This window comes from Crinia signifera, chromosome 5, assembly GCF_055691185.1.
Source record: "Crinia signifera chromosome 5, ASM5569118v1, whole genome shotgun sequence".
Taxonomy (NCBI): Eukaryota; Metazoa; Chordata; class Amphibia; order Anura; family Myobatrachidae; genus Crinia; species Crinia signifera.
Window position 1 is genome coordinate 289,833,122 of NC_139221.1, and position 24,883 is coordinate 289,858,004.

Below are 24,883 nucleotides of genomic sequence, written 5' to 3' on the forward strand. Positions count from 1 at the left end.
TAACTTTATTGAAACCCTTATGTTCAGGCAAGACATGGTAAATTCAGCAACACATGATCAATGACTTTTTTTTGTGCGTGTATGTCAATAACTTTATTGAAAACACCAAGGTCGAACAGTCTGAAACAAAATAGACCGAGTAGTTTTGAGGTCACGTGACTGGCGTCCATTGTCTTGTATGTAGTGTGAGATTTTGCCTATCTGACCCTCTCCTTCAGGGAGAAAATGCTCTGTTGCTGGAATTCCCTGGTAATGTATGATTGCCATCACCTATGGTGAAACACCTTTCTTATCAATTACCTAGCTCACCACAGGTGATGGTAATCAAACATTACCAGGGAAGTCCAGGAACAGAGCATTTTCTCCCTGAGGGAGAGGGTCAGGTAGGCAACCATGATTAAGATGGAAGTCCAGAAAGAGAGCATTGTGTCCCTTTTGGAATGGGTCATTTTGGGAGGTATGTAATTGGGGACGTACTAAGTGGAATGACAGTCTGGTCTACTAAAAAGGAATGCCAATTGACTATAATTGGAGAAGATTTCATTTATATGTTTATTTCAGAATTTCTTACATGTATGACTGAAGGAGAATCGATCATGCGCCGATGTATCGATTTCCTCATATATTAATTACCTTATTTGACCTCAGTGTGAAAACCCCTTAGAGCTCCGTGAGAGTGTAACCTCATATGATATGACCAGTAACGAGGACCACAGACACAAGGTTAACTCTGATTTAATTATGACAAAACAACATATTTATACATACGGCGCCGGTCCAATTACATGATTGGTTAATATTTGGTGCAGAGGTAGGGGAATAACAGCATCTGTTAGCTTATACGTCGCCTTGTAGGGGAGTATGTAGCAAAGTTATGAGAAATCACAGAATGTACGGTTTCTGAGGAAAGTTACAGAGTACGGGATAGCAAGCGAGTACTGGAAACAAGCCAGAACATAACTTCTTGAGATAAGCAGGGACAGAAATTATAAGACAGAGAAACAAGATGGCTGATTAACCCTTCAATCCCCTCTTAGAATCAATGTCCTTTTTAGACGATTTGATTCTTGTAGATGGCATCTTGTTTGGTACGGTGAATTTTGACATATTCACCATAATCTTCTGGTGAGGGAGGGCTTTTGGCGAGATCAGTGTACATAGCAGGTGTTACATTATCCAGGTACTTGGAACCAATCTTCTTGCATATGGGAAAGACACAATATCCTACTATCATAAGTACGATAATTACAATGAGAATAAATATGCCTATTTGTGTTAGTGCGTGTTTCCAATCATTTAACCATCCAAACCAGCTACTCCAGGGGTCCGTGACACCTGAGTTCTTCTTGAGTTCGATGGATAAATCTTCTAGATGTTTAATAGCTAGGGTAGTTTTCCCATTAGGACCTGTGTTGTCTGGGATATAAGTACAGCATCCATCAACCTTACCTATGTACACACAGGTTCCTCCTTTCTCGGCAAGCATCATATCTAAAGCCATGCGATTCTGAAATGTCATTTGTGATGTAGCTTCCAACTGTTCAGCAATACCTTTCAAAGCGTCCCTAGTATCATTAACGAAGCGCTGTTGATTATAATATATGTAATTTATCCAGTTCACATTTTTATTGATGGTTACCTGGGGAAACAGAGACTCGAAGCCGGCAGCGACCTCATCACGAGCCTTAAATTCTTTAGGAACTCCCCGGGGAACACCAATAGTGTCTATGTATATGTGTGGATCGAAGCTTTCCTTTGGAGCTTCTCTTTTGTTTCTGGAGTTTGTGTTAGGTTTATCTGTGGGAGGAGGCTCAGGCAAATCGGCTGGGAGAATGTGTATGGGCATAATGATCTTTGCCAGGGCACACTCTCCTTTCCAAGGATTGTCCAGCTTTGTCCTGAGTCTCATGTCTCCACAAATAAAATAAATGTCTCCTAATGATTTTTTCATGGTGGGTACACTGATATGTCTTCGTTCAGCACAATACCCATCAGGAAACAATTTCAGATCTACAGTGTTTTGTGCAGTGCTGTTTGAGTAATAACATGTATAATTACCAGGATAAATGGTTATGGTACTACCAGGATTGGTATTCTTTACCATTATGGGATATTCTTTCTTCCATTGTTCACATTTAGTTTCTTCTACAATAGTATCAGTATACAGGCTAAAGAAACATTTATCTTGGTCTGAAGGTATGTGTATGGGCACCGTACCCAAGTGGGGTCTGGATTTTCCACACACATAACAATCAGTTTGATTAACTTTACGTGCATTATATTTCATCCATTCTAGCCAATAATTTACGTCAGATAATCCAGTTTCTATGGATATAGTGTCTTCGTAAGTGGGGTTGTTAATGGCTAACATTTCATTAAAAGTAGTGACATGTGGTTTAAAGAATGATGATGGTGTTTTAGGTTTTACAGTGGTTTTGAGGGTGGTGTATTCTGGGTTATCATACATGTCCTTTAAATGGAATCTTCCCCTTGGGCCCCCGCTTTTTCCTGATTGATATTTACCCATGACATATAGTCCGGCATCGCCGGGGGCCGGGTTTTCTATGTTAATGATAAATTGGCTATTGCAAGTGCCCTTTTTTCGTAGGGACATACGGGTTAGTAAGGATCGACCATGGGACCATTTCTGGAGGCCAACATCGGGGCGATATCCCCAGTTTTGGCTGCTCTCAAAGACAGTGGTATCTGCTCTAGTGTTCCACCCAACAGCCCCCCATGAGTTGCAAGAATCTCCCCAGTAAGTACTAGTGACACAGATATATACGTGACTTACAGCGTGTGGTGTGTGGTGGATGTTACACAGCCAGGGCAGCGGTGGTTCTCCTCGATTCCCGCCTTGATTATTTGAACAAAGTACAATATCACAATAAGAAAATATAAAAGTAGCGACAGTCGTGCTAGAAGAATTATACCAGAAGGTAAAGCGTCCATCATTTTGGGTTATATCAACTTCAGCAAAACAATTATAAAGAACAAGCCCGAGTAAAATCACTAGGGCTAAGGTGGGGGGAGTCATATCCTGTAGCGTCGTCCTCGGCTTCAGAATGTTGTACCCCTGATTCCTCGTCACCTCCAGCCGGCAGGTCTTCTCCAGGTTGGAGGTCAGAGCCACTGGCCCCCGTTATTACCTCGTCCTGTTGGAGGTCAGGGCTGTCTGCCCTCGTTAGCACCTCTCTCGTCCCGTCTGTGTCAGTCTCGGGATCGGTGTCGACCTCTGTGTTGACGTGTGGTGGAGGTGGAATTTTCTTCACTCTGGATGCATGGATCCACGTTGGTCCTTCGTCGGTGAGGACAGCCGTCCTGGTAACCGCGACCACTTCTGTTTCTGGACCGTAGGTGAAGTCTCCTGGATGCTTATTTCTGGGTAGGATCTTTACAACGACCTTGTCTCCAACCCTAAATGGGTGAGTGGGTATCTGTGGATGAGAAGGATTCTTAAAGATAACATTTTGTTCAACTTCATTAAGTTTCTGTATTAGGGATCTGACGTACTCTTCTCTTATTATTTCTAAGTCTCCTTCTGTGGTAACTAAAGGTTTCCTTGCCCAGGGAGTGGGGAAAGGTCGACAATGACCAGGGCATATTCCTGTCTTCCTGCATTATTGATATGTGTAAAATCTATTTGAAGATGTGTGAATGGTGTGGTTGGGTATTCTAGATGTTGGTGTCTTGCTTTATTTGGGTTGTTTGGGTTGTTTCTAAGACACACTATACATCTACTGATGTACTGTTTTACAAGTTCTTTGGCATTAGTAATGTAGAAATCATTGGAGAGGAGTAAAGTAGTTGTTACTATACTATGGTGTCCTACTCCGTGGTAATGTGCTATGAACAATGATGCACTGGTTTGGGGTATACATGGTTTCCCCTCTTTGCAGATTAATCCAGTTTGTGGATTCTTCTGCAGTATTGGATATGTCCAATCGGATAGATCTGAATTAGAGGCAGCAGCCTGTAATTCTGTCAGTAGGTATGTATCATCTAACGAAGGAGGCGAGATGACAGCAAGAGTGAGGTTATATGTTGCTGTAGTGGCAGCACGTTTAGCAGCGGTATCAGCGAGAGCGTTGCCTTTGCTGATGTCATCCTTTCCTCCAGTGTGTGCTTTACAATGAAGGATGGCAATTTGAGATGGTAATGTAATTGCGTGTAAGAGATCTGTGATGAGTTGCGCATGTGATATGCCTTTCCCATCAGCGCCAGTGAAGCCTCGGCGTTGCCAGATCATACCATGATCATGAACAACTCCGTAAGCGTATTTGGAGTCTGTGTAAATTGTGACAGGTTTGTGTGAGTGCAATGAGTTCTGCAGCCTGTGCTGACTGTAAGGGGATTGTCTTTGCTTCAAGGGTGGTGTTTGGAAGTTTAACCACTGCATATCCTGCCTGGTACGTGTTGTCATTGGGACGGCTGCAGGAGCCGTCAACAAATATTATGTCGGCATCGGGGATAGGCACAGTCGACATGTCTTGTCTGGGTGAAGTTTCTGAGTCAACCGTCAGAGTACAGTCATGTTGAGGCGGCGCCCCGTCGTCAGGTCCTTTAAGACCTAAAAGTGCGTTTAGTACAGGGACAGGTCCTTCTGAGTTTGTTGCGTATTTTACAGTGAGAGAAGGGTTCCCTAGTAGGAGTACTTCATAGCCGCTGAGTCTTTGGGCAGACATGTGTTGTGTGTGTAGACCTTTGAGGATGGAGAGGACATTATGTGTGGTATGTAACACAGTGGGATGTCCTAATGTAAGTGATGTGGACATCTCAACAACCATTGCACAGGCAGCCAGTGCTCGAAGACAAGCTGGCATTCCCTGCACAGTGACAGGCATTACCTTTGAGAAGAATGCGACTGGGCGCATTTTGCCTCCATGAAGTTGGGTTAGTACGCCCGCCATAGTTGTACATGTGTCCCTTGCAAACAAGTGAAATGATAACATATAGTCCGGGAGACCAAGCGCGGGACTCTGTACTAACATTTCTTTCAACTTTTCAAATGCAGAATACATTTCATCTGACCATTGTATAACCTTGGGTTTGTCTTTGAGTGTGCATTGTCTCAAGATATTATCATAGTAGGAACAATCAGAAATCCACTGTCTGCAGTAATTTACCATACCCAAGAAAGACAACATATCCTTCTGGGTAGTTGGGGTGACCAGGCCCAATACAGACTGTATGCGTTGTGGACTGATTTTCCTTTCCCCCTCAGAGAGTACAAAACCCAGGTAATTGACATTTGTTTTACACCATTGCAATTTTGCTCTTGACACCTTGTGTCCACATTCTGCTAACCAGTTTAACAGTGAAATTCCATCTAACCGGCTGGCCTCCTCGGTGGTACTACAGAGAAGCAGATCATCTGCATACTGTAGCAGGACAGAACTATGGGGGGGGTGCCATGGAGCCAATGTGGCTTGGAGGACTATGCTATAGACCACGGGAGAGTCAATATAGCCTTGGGGTAAACGACACCACGTTAATTGTTTACCTTCAAAGGAAAAGGCAAATAGTAATTGGGTCTCTGTGTCTATAGGAATGCTAAAAAACGCATTTTTCAAGTCTATGACACTAAAGTGGGTTGCGTTTGCAGGGATTGCTGAGATGAGTGAGTTTACATCTGGTACTATAGGTGCAATAGGGACAAGGAGGTCATTTACTTTTCTCAAGTCCTGTATGAATCTGACAGCACCATCAGCCTTGAAAACGGGGTTGATGGGTGTCGAGTAAGGTGAGATGACGTATCGCAGTACGCCTTGTTCAAGAAATTCTTGTATCATGGGTCTAAGACCTTCTATTTTCTCAGATGAGAGTGGGTATTGTCTAGAGAACACTGGCTGTGTGTCTGGTTTGAGTTTGGCTTTGTAGGGTGTGCATGGTACGAAACCAGTGTCATAAGGGCCAGTGGCCCAAATTCTATCATCAATTTGATCAAGTGAGTTGTCCAGAGTATTTTGTAGTGACACAAAGTGTGGGGAGGTGACTTGGAGCTCACTCCCTTGTGGAGAGGGTGAGATGGAGATGTGGAATTTACTAAACAAGTCACGGCCTAGTAAGTTAACAGGACATTCTGGGATGATCCTGAATTGGTGTATCCCTAAGTGTTTTCCCTTGTCAGAACGTATGGTAATTGGGTCGGTCAGGTAGGTGTCTGTGGGTATCCCGTTGATTCCCATTGAAGGAGTAGTCTTTTGCAGTTCACCATCATAGTTAAGAGAACACAAAACACTGGTGGTGGCCCCGCTGTCCACTAGAAAAGACATTTTTTTTTTTTATCATCTACATACAATGTGATGAGGGGTGAATCTTCCCAATGAGTAGTGAACTGTGCAAAAGATGGGACACCCTCCTCCGGGCCCCGTCAATGGGTAGGGTCAGACCAGTCCATTCTGAATCGCACATGGTCTTGAACTGGTGTAGAACCTGATCGGGACAGTCCTTGTTGGGGCCTTTGTGTGTAAAGTTGTTGTGGTTTCTGGGAAGGGAATGGACAGTTCCTAGCCCAGTGTGTGTTTTGGCCACAGTTAAAACAAGTTGTCTGTTTAGGGACTGTGCCAGTGTTATTATAATCCCTGTTATATGGAGGGGCCCGATGATGTTGGTGTGGTGGGCCTTGTGATGGTCTGAAGGGTTTCTTTTGACCATATTGGGGTGCCCTACTCTGTCTATTTGGTGGGCCCCTGTTGTCTTGTTGATAACTGTGTGTTGTGACAATTGTCTTTTTCATGTCAAAACATCCAGCTGCCTCCTTTTCATACAAATGGGTCTCAAATTCCTGGAGGGTGTCTGAAGTCCGGGAAGAGACACTTTGTTTAACTGGCGTGGAAATGGAGGGGTGTAGGTTATTGATAAAGGTGGAAATGAGTAAAGGGAATATTTCAAGAAATAGTCCCGCTTCCTCAGTCCAGCATCTTTTAAATCTCTTCCAAAATTCAGTGACTGTAGGTTTCTATTTACATGAAACTGCAATAGGCAGCGATGTTCAGTGCTAGGGAGAGAGAGACCAATACTGCAGCTTCCCCCTCAAACCCCCCCTCTTCCAGCAAAGACACAGAAGCCTAGCAGGAATCCGCCGTACACCCTGAGAGCTCAACAGAAAATAGATCTTTCAAAGCTGAACTGGTGTACGGTGATTTCATTCCACATGTCAGTTATCTCCTGTGCTTTGTTAAGGGGATAATCTGCAGCTGTTTACTATATTGCAGGGATCGGGGTATTAATACTGGGGACTTGATTCCAGTCCCATCTATTATATTGTCCACCTCATGGATTAACAAGGTAATAATTTGTGGGCAACATATTCCTTACATATTTCACTAGGTAATGGGGGTGGATAGACTGTTTTATTCTTACTATTATTTCCACCCATGTCGGGGTATGATTGTGTATCAATATTTCTGACTATGAATGGGAGCGTGGAAAGTTCTTAATACCCAGACCAGGGGCACCGTCTCAGTCAGGCAGGTCGGGACCTGTGGCAGCAGACTGTGAGGGTTGGTCTTTATCTGAATATTATATGAACTATATTTCCTCTAGATACATCCCATTAAATATAAAAGTACAAAATGTTAGTGAAACAACAGACCGTCTACGTGACGGTGGACAGAGTCTTGTTGTTATGTGAATACTGTATATGAAGCCTCACGTTGCGTTACCCTTAAGAGTGAGGGAGCATAAAGTCCGCAAGTCTGTTGGCATACAGTAATCAATGAGACTATTGAAAGGGGTTATTGTGCGTCAACTTACCAGCCGCACGGTTTACAAAGAAATACAGATATCACAAGTGTGTATACTTACCAATCACACAAGGATATTGAAACAAGAAAAACTTATACTTTAAACTAAACATAGTAAGAAAATTTGGCCAATGAAATAGTGGGTGTTCAAAATGAGGTTCTATTTGGATAAAGACCCCTGGTCTCTTCGTACTCCAAGTACGGTATCTGATCCTAGATCAGTGTGTACACAAAACAAAGATAGAAGATTTTAACTTCTATGAACTGACATCCGATATCCCCCGGGGATAGAGTCATAGGTTCAGGATCGAGTTTGTCCGTAACCTCACAGCGGTCTCAGAGTAGACTTTTGGAGTCTGCTGACGACCGTGTAGGAATGAACTTCGAATCCCGCGGCCGAGCCCCCAGCTTGAAGGAGAATCGATCATGCGCCGATGTATCGATTTCCTCATATATTAATTACCTTATTTGACCTCAGTGTGAAAACCCCTTAGAGCTCCGTGAGAGTGTAACCTCATATGATATGACCAGTAACGAGGACCACAGACACAAGGTTAACTCTGATTTAATTATGACAAAACAACATATTTATACATACGGCGCCGGTCCAATTACATGATTGGTTAATATTTGGTGCAGAGGTAGGGGAATAACAGCATCTGTTAGCTTATACGTCGCCTTGTAGGGGAGTATGTAGCAAAGTTATGAGAAATCACAGAATGTACGGTTTCTGAGGAAAGTTACAGAGTACGGGATAGCAAGCGAGTACTGGAAACAAGCCAGAACATAACTTCTTGAGATAAGCAGGGACAGAAATTATAAGACAGAGAAACAAGATGGCTGATTAACCCTTCAATGACATAAGACAATTACACATATGTTACCTGCAGAATGATGTGGAATGACGCTGCTTCCTATGGAATGACGGCCATTTAATTCGCCATCACTAAGCCAAAATAGCATTGAAACAGCTCATTATGTGATATTAGGACCCTGATTTTACTATGATCCCCTTACCGCTAGGGTTGGCCATCGTTGCCTTTGCCATCGATGGCAAAAGTGCAACTGGCCATCGATAGTGTAGTACTATTCAATGGATGACCATCAATGTTTTTACATATTGATGGTCAACCATTTTCTGTGGGCCAATCAAAATACAGGGGCAGAGCTTTGCAGTGATACGATCACTAGGTCTACAGCATGATGGTCGACAATCATTAGGTCAACGTGCATTAAGATCGTCATGACTGTACGTCGACATGGGTTAGGTCAACAGGGTCATTAGGTCGACAGTCCCAAAGTCGACAGGCGGTTTTTCATGCCCTATCATCCACTAGGGCAGGGGTGGCCAACCGGTCAGAGGTAAAGAGCCGAAAAATATCAGTCGTCAAGCCAAAGAGCCAACATCATGCGCGCCAAAAAGGGGCATGATCGGGGGGAGTGGTCAGGGGCGTGGTCATATGACACAAGGAGAGTGGCCCCATGACAAAACTTTATGCCCCCAGTGCCAGATATGCCCACCACAGTGCCAAACATCATATGCCCCCCACAGTGCCAAACATCATATGCCCCCCACAGTGCCAAACATCACATGCCCCTCAAAGTGCCAAACATCATATGCCCCCCACAGTGCCAAACATCATATGCCCCCCACAGTGCCAAACATCATATGCCCCCCACAGTGCCAAACATCATATGCCCCCCACAGTGCCAAACATCATATGCCCCCCACAGTGCCAAACATCACATGCCCCTCAAAGTGCCAAACATATGCCCCCCACAGTGCCAAACATCATATGCCCCCACAGTTAGGATGCTGGGCCCTCCAGCACAGGTGTTGCCCACAGTGCAACACCTATGCTGGAGGGCCCAGCTTCCTAACTAAAGGGCCCACTTAGAGGGCCAGGAGGGCCCAACAAACAAATGAGCCACGGGCCAAGAGGGCCCGACTAATGCGCACACAGGCCAGAAGGGCCTGAATTTGCCCACGGGCCTAGTGCCCGACACCCGGTGGTCTAAGGTGGATGGAGGGTAGGAGGCCAATGGCCCCTACCTGGTGTTGGGAGAGGCCGCTGGGGGGAGCTTCGTCAGCTCTTTTGCTTCCCACCCCCGCTGGCCTCTCCGGGAGCCATCTTCTTTTTTCTTGCAGAAGGCGCCGGAGATCTTCTGTCTTGATCCCGGCGTCTTCTGGCCTCTTCAGCGGCGCCGGAACTCTTCTCCCCGCCGCCGTCTTCTGCGCCATCCTCCGGCGGCTTCTCGCGTCTTCAGGAGCGCTCCGCCGGCGTGGAGAAGACTTTTCGCCCTCCCGCGGGCGTCTGATGTCAGACGCCGGGGGCAGGGCGGAAACGGCGTGGCGAGCGCTGATTGGCTCGCCGCGCCCGTTTCCTATTGGCCGCCGATGCGGCGTTTTGAATTTGGCAGCCGAATTGGCGCCAAATTCAAAACCCCGCTTTGCAGACGGGATGGGAGGCTGGAGCCGCAATTTACAGCGCGGCGAGCCGCATGCGACTCGCGAGCCACGGGTTGGCCACCGCTGCACTAGGGCGTGGAGGGAGAATAAAATACTGTGCCGAGCATAGCGAGGCACCATACGTGAAGCATGGCGAGAGCAGAGAGCTATGTGAGGGGACATGGTGCTATGGTTCAGTGTCCATGTTGACTGTAGAAATTCGGGACAAAAAAAATGTGAAAAACCCCATGTCGACCTTTGGACTGTCAACCTTCCCCATGTGGACCTAATGCTTATGTCGACCTTTATGCTTGTCGACCATCCTGCTGTCTACCCGAAGATCCATACCCGCACCTTGGGGAAAAAGCAAAAACGAAACTTTGTTTAAGCTTGACATCAATGGTGGGAAACCTTCTGGTTCTCCCCCATCGCTGGCAATTCTATTCTACATCGGCCATAAACCAGCAAAGATTTCTAATCATCGATGGTCGATGACATCCCTACTTAGCGCACACACTCATCCCTTTCCATATATGCCCGCCTACACCCCTGCTCTTATAAACATGTCACATATGACCTTATTCAGATCCATTTGGTCCTCTGTGGCTTCGAATGATTTCTCCCCACCTGCGAATGGATGATTATGAAAATCATCCATTCGTAGCCATGTGGTGGGTACTGCATGCGAGGGAGGGGGGGCAGCACTGTGGGTGGAGGGCGGCGTCTGATGGACTCGCAGCCTTGCGAGTCAAGCAGAATAAGGTCCATAATGCAGAATGACGGCTGCTTCCTATGGAATGACAGCCATTCAATTCGCCATGGAAAAAAGAGAAGGTAAAGTAGCGCTCTCAATGATATATACAACCAAGTGAATCAAATTAAAAGGATTTAATAAAATAAACAATTATGCAGATAAAAATGTGATGATAAAAAGGGGATTTTTGTAAGAACTTACCGTTTGAACCCCTTTCTCTGAGTCCATCCTGGTGACACAGCTCAACCATGGGATGTAGGAGGGTCCGCAGGAGCCAGGCACCTATTCTAAGTCTTTGAGAGGCAGGCTCCTCCCTTCTGCATCCCAGCATTACTCAGTACAACGCCTGAACATATTAATATGCACAATCACATAATAACCATATAATGTGAAAAATCACCTGAAACGGTATAAACTTACTTAAGTGTAAGGGAGGGATTGCTGTGTCACCAGGATGGACTCAGAGAAAGGGATTCGAATGGTAATTTCTTACAAAAATCCCCTTTTCTCTGTCATCCATCCTGGTGACACAGCTAACCATGGGACGTTCAAGAGCCAGTCCTTTGGGAGGCTATGCTCAGGTCCGCAGTTCTCATCACTGCTCGCCCAAATGAAGTGTCCTCCGACACGAACTCATGAAATCTGGAAAATTTCGTAAAACCACCATTTGAACCGTTAAGGTCCGCTGACCTTAAGTCCTTTTCTTTAAAACTGACGTTTCTTTTGGCTATCACTTCGGCGAGGGTGGGAACTTTGGTTTTCACAAAGTTAGCTGCTTCATTGTTTTTAGACTGTTTTGTCAGATGTTACTATTGTATACGTACTGGAGTAAAATTACAGGCATTTCTTTAGCGTCAAAGGCTTTTATTGGCAATTACATTGTGTTTATCCAAACAGTCAACATTACACAGCGAAGCACGCACACAGCACCTGTTCCGCCAGGCTGCGCAATCTAGCTGCAAAGTTAGACACAGGCTGGCCATGTTCCTGCTAACAGCATGTGGTGTCACGGCCCTCTCCCGCTCCCATAAAATGCTGCATCCTGCCACCCAATCAATGCTCTTAAGAAAGAGTCTGCATCTTTAACCTTTTCAAAAGTCCTTTTCAAATGTTTTTTTTTTTTTTTAGAAAGTGTATTTACAGTCCCATTTTAAAGTTCACAAATTATGTTCTGGAGTAAAAGAATCCACATCCTCAGTTCACAACATTAGTTAATATTTTTCGGCCTAATATGTGACAGCCCCTTTCTAGGCTCTCAAATGAAAATCTAAAACCTGTGCTAGGAATAGAATTGGGTGAGTTATTTTGTTTCTGTTCAGGGTAAACACTGGCTACACTGCAATTTCAGTTTGAACACACCTTACCCAAATCTCCCCCTGCAGCCAGTTATGCTGAAGAATTACAGTGGCCGCGCCTCTGCCTTTAGATTCCTTGTGATGAAGTACTGTGAATTTTAATGGACGAAACGCGTTGAGGAACTCCTCAGGTTGGATTGTACCAGGATCTGTTGCTGTTACACCTGCTATATCCAGATAAGCTTCTTATTCTAAACTTAAATGTATGTCTATATATGCACTTAATAAATATGTTTTTTATTTACCATTTAATATATGTTGTCTCCTCATATGGAACACTGCTAACCAAATGGAAATATGAGGTTCGGACATCATTGTGTAAAATTGTAGAAGATGTTTTGAGCAAAAATTAAAACCTTTTGCCTACATGTGTATCCAATTAATTAAATTACTGAGGATATCGCTAGTAAGAGTCTTGCTGTGGCCTTGTAAATAACTGGCCCTTTAATTAAAGCTTCCAAGTTATGCCGACATCCCGCGTGTCTGCCGGCCTTGCACTGCATTACATCCGGCCTGTGGACTCTATTTCCACAATCAGAAATAGAAATTGGAATATAAATGAGTTGGGAAATGGGCCAGGAGCTTTAAAGAAATGCTCTGTAAAACATTTTCTTCTGAAGTAGACATGCTGTCTCCTATGTTACATTAACAAATAATATTCAGGGAAATCTAAGGAATATTCAGTTTGTTGACTAGATTTAACAGCTTCAGTACCTGATTCCCTTTTTCACATCCAGTTCTCCTGCTACCTTTCAGGTGCATAGTCATACATACCTCCCAAATTTCAACTGCCTTAAGTCGGGACTCCTGTGCGGCCCAGCAAGCCCTTTCCCAAGAAGGGTTGTGTCTTTAGGCAAAGGGGGTGTGAATTTGTGGGGGCATGACCAGCACCTCTAGCCCCTCTGTCTCTCTGTATTCACCACACTGACAGGAGGGGAAGCGGTTATCTATTAGAATGAACTTAGGTCTACAGTCATTAGGTCGACCCCACTAGATCGACTGGCAGGAAGGTCGACCTGACTTAAGGTCGACATGGGCCAAGGTCGACATGACTTAAGGTTGAATTTGCATAAAGGTCGACATGAGGAAGGTCGACTGGTCATAAGGACGACATGGGGTTTTTCACTGTTTTTTGAGCCGACATGTGCCGACAGGCGGTATTTCATGCCCTACCATCCACTAGGGCGTGGAAGAGGTTATTAAAGCTGTGGCGAGCGAAGCGAGCCACCGTGCCCGAAGCATCGCAAGCGAAGCTAGCGATGCGAGGGTCCGATTCTCATTGCCAACTGTGTCCATGTCGACTGTGTTGACATTCGGATAAAAAAACAGTGAAAAACCCATGTCGACCTTATGACCAGTCGACCTTCCTCATGTTGACCTTTATGCAAATTCGACCTTAAGTCATGTCAACCTTGGCCCATGTCGACCTTAAATCAGGTCGACCTTCCTGCCAGTCGACCTAGTGGGGTCGACCTAATGACTGTAGACCTAAGTTCATTCTGATAGATGTACCGATTCCGACAGGAGGGACTCCCAACTGCACCCTACCATGGGACACTAATGGCCGTGGGTGGGAAGTAGGCCAATACCAAAAAAATGGGTCTGTCCTGCGAAAATTGGGACAGTTGGGAGGTATGGTCATAGGACCTTGAAACTCTTAAATTCGGGTTGGCTGTCCACACTTTTGGACCTAGAAGACATGTTAACTGTGACCAAACCCAAAGGGTGAAACTCCTGTAGGGGACCATCAGCTAAATCAGGGGGAAATTAGGACTATATAAGCCATAGGAAGAAAGTAAAACTCACTTTTTTCGCTATAACCTCTGAACGGTTAATTTAGGTCCACCTCATTCCCCTTTACCTGTTCAATGAGGAGTATACTGTAGCTTTTACTCCCCAGTACTGTCACACTCACAGCCCCTAATATATACTTTTGCAGCCCCACATTTAATATAGTACAACAAGTTGCACGTGTCCTTGTCAGGAAGAAAGGAGAGTTGTGGGACACATTTGCATTTCCGATTTCACAAACCTCTGCCCACTGTGGCATACCGCCTATTCAGGACCAGGAGCACTAAAGAGACATGCTTTCCGTGCCCACAGCATGTGCCTGGCTGCCCGGGAAAACACTTTGCTCCTGCTGCAGGAGGATTCTTCTAGAAGAGGAGCAAACGGTTGTCTAAGAAGAAAACAAATTGGAGGTGGCTGGCACAAGGGTCGGAGGCTGAGTTGTCACTGGACAGGTGGCGCACAGGGCTTATGGGCAGAGGGAATACAGGGAGCGTGTGCCTAGAGGGACAGAGGGGGCTAGAGAGAAACCACTCTGCACTCTCTGTCTATATAATGCCTGTGTTTTTAAAGCAGCAATCAATTACTAGGCAAAACAAACCTGATTTTCCCTTGAAATTGCCGTTTAAAAAAAATGGGCATTCTGGCAAAAAATCCGGCATCTACGGCTTTATGCAGACTATTAGCCAAAATATTCTTCTTTTCTTCTTCCTTATAGTGGCTGTCCTGGTAGTTAGGATGTTAAGGCCCCATACACTAGTCCGACTTGTCCTAGGGACAAGTCAGACCAGTTTGCCCTTGAGAGCCCCCGGCAGCTCCTCGGGAGGCTCGCTTACGATTTGGCACTTGATGTGCCAAATTATACATGCAATAAATATATATATCCCTGGGGAGCTGGCAGCGGCAGGGGGTGGGCAGGGAGGTCCATGTGGCATGGTGCGGGAAGCGGGGTCCCTGCAGCTCTGGGCAGTAAGTCAGCGGTGTCCGTATGGCGACTGGGAACTAAGTAGCGCTATTTGCCGGGCGGTGGCACGGGTAGAGCTGCTGGATTTGAAAACATTTTGAACATTGTCCGGATGCTGATTGGCTGAATATCAGCCAATCAGCGTCTGGCCAGTGTTTTCAAATTCAGCAGCGCACTGCATATGTGACAGCTGTGTTTTACCACTGTCACACACCTATGGATCAGACCAAAACATCGTGGGTGCACTCACAATGTGCCGCTGATGGGTCCGATCTGACAGATTGCACCTGCAGCAGGTTACATCTGTAGGGTCCGACCTGATGCGCATGGAACCATGCTTCGGGGCGGATGAGGTGTCAAACACATCCGATTTGGGCTGATTGGATCCATCTAGATCTGGCGAAATCCTCTCAAATCTGACAAGTGTATGGGCACCTTTTGTCCTGATTACTGGAATGTAGGCAGGCATTTCCTGCTCATCGCCTATTTTCCCAATGGCGGCCTATCATTTCCTTAACGGCGTGTGGCGTGTACATGATATGCCTCAAAATGCTCTTTCTGTGCTTAGCACCGACAGGCAGCAGTGTGTCTGCACTATTCATCATATACACTCCAATTTATTAAAAGTGTAACTCCTGTATTGATTTCCATTACTGTCTAAACCTTAGATATTTTTAACAGGTTTATAATCACAGCGTGTGTCCCTCCTATTTATAGATCTGCCGAATCCGCACCAATGACTGTGATTTACTATAAAGCATATATCGTGTTAACATACATTCACATGCACCTAACAATTGATGCTCATATATATATAATCAATAGGATACGGCAGCCACAGAACTATGTATGCTTGAGAGGTCAAAGAGCCTGTGTATATGTGACATACAAACCAGTCTGTATATTGATACCTCAATACAACAATCTGAGCATTGACACACAATATATATAAAAAAGGACAAGAGATACACTGTTATAATCTAGATCTATCATTTATATTAATATCCATACCTACATATGATCTAATTGTTGTAGAAATTTATACAACACAGGCCACGTTGTTGCTCATTCCTACTATACAAAAGTATCCATGGGATTTCACTAATTATCAAAAAGAATCAATCCTCTGATACAATCCATGAGTCATCAGCGGTATTACATACACAATACTATTTGAGGCATTCCTTTTGAATTATCCTCCGTGTATATGTGCTGGAAAGCAGATTATTATAAAACCCTCAAGACATTGAATGTTGAATAAGGTGTGTTAACAGGAGTGGTTTTGCATACCTCCCAACATGACCCTCTCCAGGAGGGACACAATGCTCTCTTTCTGGACTTCCATGATGGTAATGTATGATTGCCATCACCTGTGCTCAGACACCATTCTTATTACTTAACATGTTTAAAATAGGTGACAGCAATCATAAATGAAGAGGAAAGTCCAGAAACAGAGCATTGTGTCTCTCCTGGAGGGGGTCATGTTGGGAGGTATGATTTTGTATTATTCAAATTAATAAAGAGGCACATCCGAGCGCCCACGCCAGTTAATTTTAATCACACCCCCATTGTGTTTGCCCCACTTAATTGTTGTGTGTTGTTTTTTATACTTTGCATTTTTTTAATAATATACTACATTAAAGGTTAAATTTTATGTGTATTTTTTCCAGATAGGTGCATCACACGGTGACAATTCTTTTTCTCTTTTTGTATACATTAATCTATTGTTGTCCAGTGGTAGCACACCCACTTGAAATCATTAAGAATGTCACTTAAGTGACTCATTACAGAATATAAAAGAGGGGTCCACAAACTATTATATCTTCAATTAGAATTGGAGTCTTGTGCGACTGTTTTCTTGTCACTCTTTCGGCCTATCATTTTACACTCCTGAGTAGTATTGTCATGTCCTCTCATATTGGCACACATCCTTAAGGTTACATGATCTCCAACACTTATCATCTCGATAATCTCAATAGTAGAGGCCAGAGTGGCTGTGTGAAGAGTCATAGGGTCACGATTTGTACACATCATATCCCAGCCCCTGCTACAGAATCCTACAATTTAAAACATCTGGGGATTAATTACAGCAATTTACATCATCATGCCTTTGTACTCATGGGCATCTTAATGTATAGACACACTGGGCAGCTGCCCAGGGCCCTGAAATTCTAAAAGCCTTTGTGCAGGGGCGGGTGGTGGTCACACAATCAGAGTGGCAAGGCAGCGTTTTTTACCTGCCTCCCAGCCTGCAGCCAGACTGATGACTGATTGGTGGATGGCTGGAACTATCAACAAATCAGAGTGTGGACAGCCCTTCACTATAAGGAAGCATGTGGAGAGACAGTGCAAGACCAAAGGAGGGTCCGTGTTATGATACATTATTTATTTGTCCCCATGAATGGGTGGGTGTGTAGGGGCCCCAGTGCATTGCTTTACCCAGGGCCCACAGTGCTGTTTCAATGGCCCAGTTTGTATTTCTTACTTCGCTGGAGAAGTGGGCATGATATGGGCTGGTGGGAAACTCACTGAAATTTGTGAATCGTCTGGACCTCCTGGGAGAATAGGTTCTGAGTTCCTATGCTAATAATATCTCTCTGAACTTATGAATAGACAACTTTGTTTGTCTGGTGCTGTACTTCTGTTGTGAGTGACAGTGCACAGGAGCTTTAAAGAAATAAAACAGACTGGAAGCCCAAACATGGGTGGCATTTAGAGTTGTACACATCTACACGGCCACAAAGAAGCGGCAATAACATACAGTTCATGCCAAACGTATCAGGAGGCACCAATACCCGTCTCCTGCCTGCTTTTGTGATCCGCTGGTGCGTCTCAAGATGAATCGGTAATGTGACCTTTTCCTGCACAGCATGGAGAGGTCACCCACAGTGTTACTTAAAAGCAGTCACATAGGCAGAGTGCGCTCCAAATGAGGAACCAATTGACGAAAGTCATTGCCCCATCCCAGGCAAGTGTAATAACATTAAAGATGCATGTGGAGAACTTAATGGTATGTAAAGGGGCTGGTGGAGAGTTATGATGACATAATAGGGGCATGTGGAGAAGTCTGATGTCACATAGTGAACATATTGTGGCATAATGGTCACAATGTGGCACTATTTGAAGTGGGAGTAATGTGTAACATAATATATAACCATTACCATTCAAGGGTCTTTCTAAGTCTGGGACTCAGCCTATCAGCTCTGTGGTACAGTGCGCTGTCTGCAGGCGAACTGGCGGCAGTCCGGCATGGCTTGCATCCCACCACCAAAACACCATGGCGCTCTCGTCGGCAACAGGTATCTGCTCCACATGGCCCTCCACCATGCTCAACCATGCCTTTGGGCCCTAAGCACCACCTCCTTTCCTGAGGTTTACCCATGTGGGCACAGGTTTCAACCCCCCCCCCCAGCTTCCACTATGCTCCAGCAGCTGAGCAAGTCCAAGTCTCAGTTTGCACTGACCACTTGGATCCAGCCGAAGGACAGGGTTTAGGTACCAGTCTATTTCAACAACTGGCAGCACAGCTTGACCACCAAGAGGCTGCACAGGGCCAGGTCATGCAGTTCCTACAGGACCTGTCTACCCATCTGGGTGTATCCAAACCACTCTACGTGGTCCTGGGGCATCACAAGCTGCATGAACGGAAGCCTCTCTACCCACATCTTATTCTCTATCTTGACTTCATCTTCCAACCCTAGCGAAATTTGACGGATTCCCTAAGAACTGTCATGGTTTTTTAAACCAATGTAAGATCCACTTCCAATTACAGCCCAATTACTTCCCCACTGATCGTACAAGAGTGGCATACATGATCTTGGAGAGAGGAAGGTCTGCGCAACCCAAGTCCTCTGTAGTTGTACATCTTCATGTGATATTAATCAGAGCATCTCTGTCTGTATTGTGGCACTCTGTGATTGCTTGTCCCAAGCGCCCGGGAAACTCCAAATCCTAGCCAATCAGGTAGAACTTTATCACTATGGATTTAGTCCAACAGTGGTCCCTACCCACAGATAGACTTCCTCATTGTGTCTTTCTTACTGCTGTGGATGGCAGTAGGATTCAAGGTGGCATTATTGCCTTCAGAACTCATCCACTACAACACTGTGGTATCTGCTCCACAATGCCCTCTACCATGCTCATCCTCACCGCCATGTTTGCAGGCCACAGCCATACCTTCTGCAGGCCAGAGTTCCCACCATTCCCAGCCATGGGTGCGGCCATCTTGGATCAGGTTACATGACTTGTCACAGCCAATCCTGTTATCTGACTCTGACCTCACTGACACACAATCTGGGACTCAGCCTATCAGCTGTCACCTGCCACTATAAGGATGCTGGGAGAACTGCCCTAATCCGCCAGTGCAATGATGTCTCCAGAGTAGCTGCATCTCTAGATCTGCTCCTATGAATATCTGTCTTTCTACAGCATTGTGCAATTACCATCTTGCTGCACAGCCTGACATCTCCTAGTGGTCCTAACAACATCCTTTGGTCCCAGCCGATTCTCAACTGTACTACTACCTCTCCTGGTTATCACTACCTGTCCAGTTACCATCGATACCATTGGCACCATCGAACTTCATTGCTCTCTCTCACTCACTGCTTATTACCATCACCTACCTGCTGAACTCTACACTACCATCTTACGCTACTAGTCACCCTTCGGAGGGTATTTATTAATATCCATCACCATCGGTGAACCAACATTGAAAACCACCATCAACTGTGTTTCTTCCTCAAGTGCTTCTTCCTTAAGGAGGGGGTGTTGGAATATTACTGTCCCGATTGTGCACATACACAGTGCTACCATTGGTTCCATCACTCACATTCACAACATTTGAAGTTCACTCTATCAGGGTTTTCACCCCTTTCTCTGTGTGTGTGTTGCAGCTATCTATCACCCACCTGGGCTCCCAAAACAACAATTTCTGGAAGATTTATCTGCCTGGCTCTCACACTTCTTATCTTCTGAAGTCTCCACCATCATCATGGGTGATTTCAATATTGCTATTGATAACCCACTTTTTCCTCATGCCTCTAAACTTCTCTCGCTAACCTCTTCTCTCTGCCTCTCCCAATGGTCTGACTCCTCTACTCACAAGGAGGGACACTGGCTTGATCTTCACCAGTTTATGCTCTATAATACCAAAATCAAGCCTCCTCTAACCCGCAGAAATACTAACGTAATTGACTATCAACAACTTTCTACCTCTCTGCAATAACCGCTCTCACCCATTTCTACACTTACCTGTCCTGAGACAGCTGTATCCCACCTGAACCTGACTCTGTGTTCCGTTCTGATTCTACCTCCTCTTCACTGCCTCTGTCAGTTGGAGTACCACAAGGCTCAGTCTTAGGTCCTCTGCTTTTCTCAATCTATACCTCCTCTCTTGGCAAATTAATCAACTCTTTCAGATTTCGCTATAATCTGTATGCTGATGATACTGTACAAAGAAGAGCAACTAAAATGGTGCATGGCCTACATCACAAAACGTACCAGGAAAGACTAAAAGATCTTAATATGTATACTTTAGAGCAGAGAAGGGAAAGGGGGGACATGATAGAAACTTTCAAATATATCAAGGGCTTTAACAAGGTACAGGTGGGAGACATTCTTCACAGGGAGAGGAGCAACAGAACACGAGGACATGCACTGAAACTAGAGGGAGGAAGATTCAGGGGAAATGCGAGGAAGAATTTTTTCACAGAAAGAGTAGTAGATAAGTGGAATAGCCTCCCAACAGAGGTGGTAGACGCAAATACAGTAGTACAATTTAAACATGCTTGGGATAAGCATATTGATATCCTTACAAAAAAATAAGGATCAAATATGGTTTGAGGTAACATGTTTAAAAAAAGGGGCAGACTAGATGGGCCAAGTGGTTCTTATCTGCCGTCAAATTCTATGTTTCTTTGTTACTCAAATCTATCTATCCTCCCCTGAACTGTCACCATCAGTATTGCTCTTTGTCTCTGAATGCCATTCTGTCATTTCATATTGGATGTCATCTCGCCACCTCAAACGCAACATTTCCAAAACAGAATTAATTATATTCCCACCAGCCAAGAGTAGTTACCAACATGATATCTCTAGCACTGTTGAAAATATGAAAATTAATCCTACTCCACAAGCTCGCTGCCTAGGGGTCATCCTCGACTCTGAACTGTCCTTTATTCCTCACATTCAATCTGTCTCTAAATCATCATATATGCATCTAATATTATCCATGCACTCATTATATCACGCATTGATTATTGCACTAGCCTCCTGACCAGTTTTACTAAAAATAGATATATACAACAGAAGTACAGATGGATCGGGTCTCTTCTTTGCAGGGGATAGCGATGGCGACGCCAGCCCCTGCCATCTGTATCTGCGAAAGGGGACGCGCGCGCACGAGATGCGCGCGCGTCCCCTTCCGACGACTTCCCCCGGGTCCCCGCTGGCTTGTCGGCGGTCACCCGGGGTCCCCACCGCCTCCCCGCACCCCCTAACCCTGTCCGTCTCCCTGAAGCGGAGACTGACAGGGTTCCCGTCGCCCCGCCGCCCGGAAACTGAGACGCGCGTGAGACGCACGCGCGTCTCAGTCAGATGGACGCCGGGCTGCTGGTGGATCGCCAGCGGTGACGTTCTGGCGATTCGCCAGCAAGAGGGAGCCCGGCTCCATCTGTATGTCTGGAGCGCTAAGGGCAGTGTTTGTGTGTGGTACAGCCACTACGGTGAAGGGATGCCGCCCTCCAATGCAACAAAGAGATAAAAGTAGTACTGTATGGGCGCTTCTGAGTAAACTGGGAAACAATTATTACAAAATGGTCTATTGTAATCCTCTGTTATCCGCCTGCAGTGAGCAACGGGTTACTGTGCGACAGTGACTACAAACACAGCCGTCCTACCACACTGGGGCTAATTGCGGCCAACCCAGCTCCTACAGACTTGCCGGATCCCGCCAAGCATTACACAGCAGGGAGGACAGCAATGCTAGCACACTTGGGCCACTTGCAGTTGATCCGGCTCCTGCAGACCAACTGAGTTCCGCCACGCATAAGACGGCAGGGGGTACAGCCGTGCCATCCAAGTGGGTGCTGTTCAGCTACACTGAGCCAACATCTTAGGAGCTCCTGTGAACCCACCAACTTTAACCTCTACCACAGTCCCATGGACCCGCACACTGGGCCTTATTCTAGTTCACTCTTAGAGGCAAATTCCTTCTCAGATGGACAAAACCATGTGCACTGCAGGGGGCAGATGTAACAGGTGCAGATAGAATTAGATTTGGGTGAGTTTTTTTGTTTCTGTGCAGGGAAAATACTGACTGCTTTATTTTTACACTGCAATATAGATCTCACTTTGAAGAAAAACCCCACCCAAATATAATTCTTTCTGCACATGTTATATCTGCCTCACCTGCAGTGCACATGGTTTTGTCCATTAGAGAAGGAATTTGCCTCTAAGAGTGAACTAGAATAAGGCCCACTGTGACTCAGATGCTCTCTGATACACATAAGGAACATTGAATGTGCTTTGTGCAGTGCCGCGTGTGAATAACTACTTAAATTTACTAATATACTAATATATCATCCAGTAATCATTGTGGACTCCCCACGGAGGACTATAATTCCTATATATTCCTATTTGGAAACCAGTTCAACAGTTTTGGTACATTGATCTGTAGTCACCCCTGGGTGATAGAGAATATATTCAGTAACAACATCTGGCAATTCATTTTTATTCATGTTTAAGTGTATGCATGCATATATCATTTTAACTATTTTTGAGTAGTACTTATTTACTGTTGTGTTTTGTATAATAAAAATATCAATTTTAATAATTGTTTCCTTGTGTACTCACAAGCGCCCATACGGTACTACTTTTAATAAAAAAAGACTCTCGCCACTACAATCCCTTTTGAATGTAGCTGCAAGGCTAATCTTCCTGGCTAGACGTTCAACGTCTATTGATCCGCTCTGTCAGTCCCTCCATTGGTTGCCTGTAAATTACAGCATTCAATAGAAAATACTTCTACTTACATACAAAGCCATTACTCTGACTACACCAACTTATATATCTTTGGTTATCTCAAAATATATCCCCACCGGACCTTTTCGCTCTGCACAAGATCTGCGTCTCCCATCCACACTCATTAATTGCTCCCACTTACACTTGCAGGACTTTTGTTGGGCAGCACCCACTTCGTGGAATGCCCTTCCACGCACTTAGGGGGGTATTCAATCTTCGGGTCACGGCAGACGAGCTTGCTCGCCTGCCGTGACCCAGTCCCGTTCTCGGTCAGCTCGACCGAGAACATGCAGGCGGGATTCAATGTCCCGCCTGCGGCGGGTCGAGAAGGGGGCGTGGCCGCGAGTTGCGGCCGGGAAGTGGCGAGATGCAGCCGGCAGCTCGTCACTTCCCGGCTGTTCTCGGCAGAACGAGCCCGACAGCTAGAGATGTCGGGCTCGTTCTGCCAGGAAACCCTGTTCAATGCTGTCGGGGAAGACAGCATTGAATAGGGCCCGTCGAGCATCTCCCCCACGGGAGATGCTCGACGGCGATTGAATATCCCCCTAAGACTCTCCTCTAGCCTCCAAAATTTCAAGTGTTCCCTGAAATCTCACCTCTTCAGGCAAGCATATTCCAGACATTGACCCCCCAAATAACCTCCAGTAGCATTCATAGCTAATTGCATCCCATCAGGACTGTCTTGTAATCTGCCATGCTATGGAATCCTATCCTTATGTATCCCTCCTATTATCCCTATAGAGTGTAAGCTTGTGAGCAGGGCCATCCTACCTCCATGTCGGTTTTTTTTCTATCTAGTTTGTTTGATCACTGTTGTTTCTAATTGCAAAGCTTCAACGGAACATGCTGCGCTATATAAGAGACTGTAAATAAATATATAAGTGCCTGTGTTATTGGTATCTTGTCTGAGCAACGTTACTTACCTGAAGTGCATCTCAACCTCATCTCCATTTCATCATCGATGGTCACCATCGGACAACGGCAATAATCATCGCTCATCAATTGCTACCAGGTATAGTCTCCGTTATTGTTCGGTTCCAACTGATTCCACTCTGTGCAATACAAACTCTTCTATGCTTTTCCAATTCTCATAATAAAATAGCTAAGATTTGGGTAATCGTAAACAGCTTAGAAAAAAAAGCCCCAGGCTTCTGTAACACAATGAACCATACTGTAGTTAAGATTTAAACATTGGGCTGAATTTATGAAGCAGTGCGTCTTAAAGCCACTATGTCTTTGTCGGTTTGGGATTTAAAGGGGCAATAATAACCAGGCATAGCACATAATATTATTGCCCCTTTAAATCCTCATGAAAATGCAAAAGATGCGGCAACTTTAAATAGGAATGCTTAGTAAAATAGGTGTGGTATTACTCACAGACAATGTCAACACAAGTAAGGATCGACATGGAAAAGATTGACACATGAAAAGGTCGACATGAGTGTCAATGTCAACCATTCAACAAATCAAGTGGACCCCCAATTAGTATACCACATCCCCTCACATGGCTCGCTTTCCTCACCATTCTTCGGGACAGGTGCCCGACTCTGCTACCGCTGTGCTTGGCACACTTTACTGTTCCCAATAAGAGTCCACGTGGGTGGTAATATATGGAAATGTAAAACAAAACCCTGAAAAAAACCCTTTCCATGCGTCAACTCTTTTCACGTTGACATTTTGCTTGTGGCCTGGCTCTGATTGAGGGGCCCAGCCCAGGTCCTGCTGCAACTAGTCAAGCAGTGTGAGTAGAGAGGACAGGCTGCCGCTGTAGCACAGCTTCTCTCCCCTGCCCAGCACACACTGTTC

The 24,883-nt window shown here is 45.2% G+C and overlaps 1 protein-coding gene across 2 annotated transcripts; it reads right to left on the minus strand.

The window, feature by feature from the left end:
* Positions 1–719: 719 nt before the first annotated feature.
* On the minus strand, positions 720–24,132 carry LOC146081178 (uncharacterized). 2 transcript variants are annotated; one of them, XM_083189219.1, is made up of 3 exons: positions 24,001–24,132; positions 3,192–3,437; positions 720–3,149 (listed from the first exon to the last, which is right to left on the minus strand). In XM_083189219.1, exon 3 carries the CDS (start codon positions 3,035–3,037, stop codon positions 1,052–1,054), a length of 1,986 nt encoding a protein of 661 aa, XP_083045345.1. In that variant the 5' UTR covers positions 3,038–3,149; positions 3,192–3,437; positions 24,001–24,132; the 3' UTR covers positions 720–1,051. The 2 variants fall into 2 exon arrangements, with proteins under 2 accessions (XP_083045345.1, XP_083045344.1); XM_083189218.1 differs by lacking the exon at positions 24,001–24,132 and having other exon boundaries at positions 3,192–4,334.
* Between the last annotated feature and the right edge of the window lie 751 nt (positions 24,133–24,883).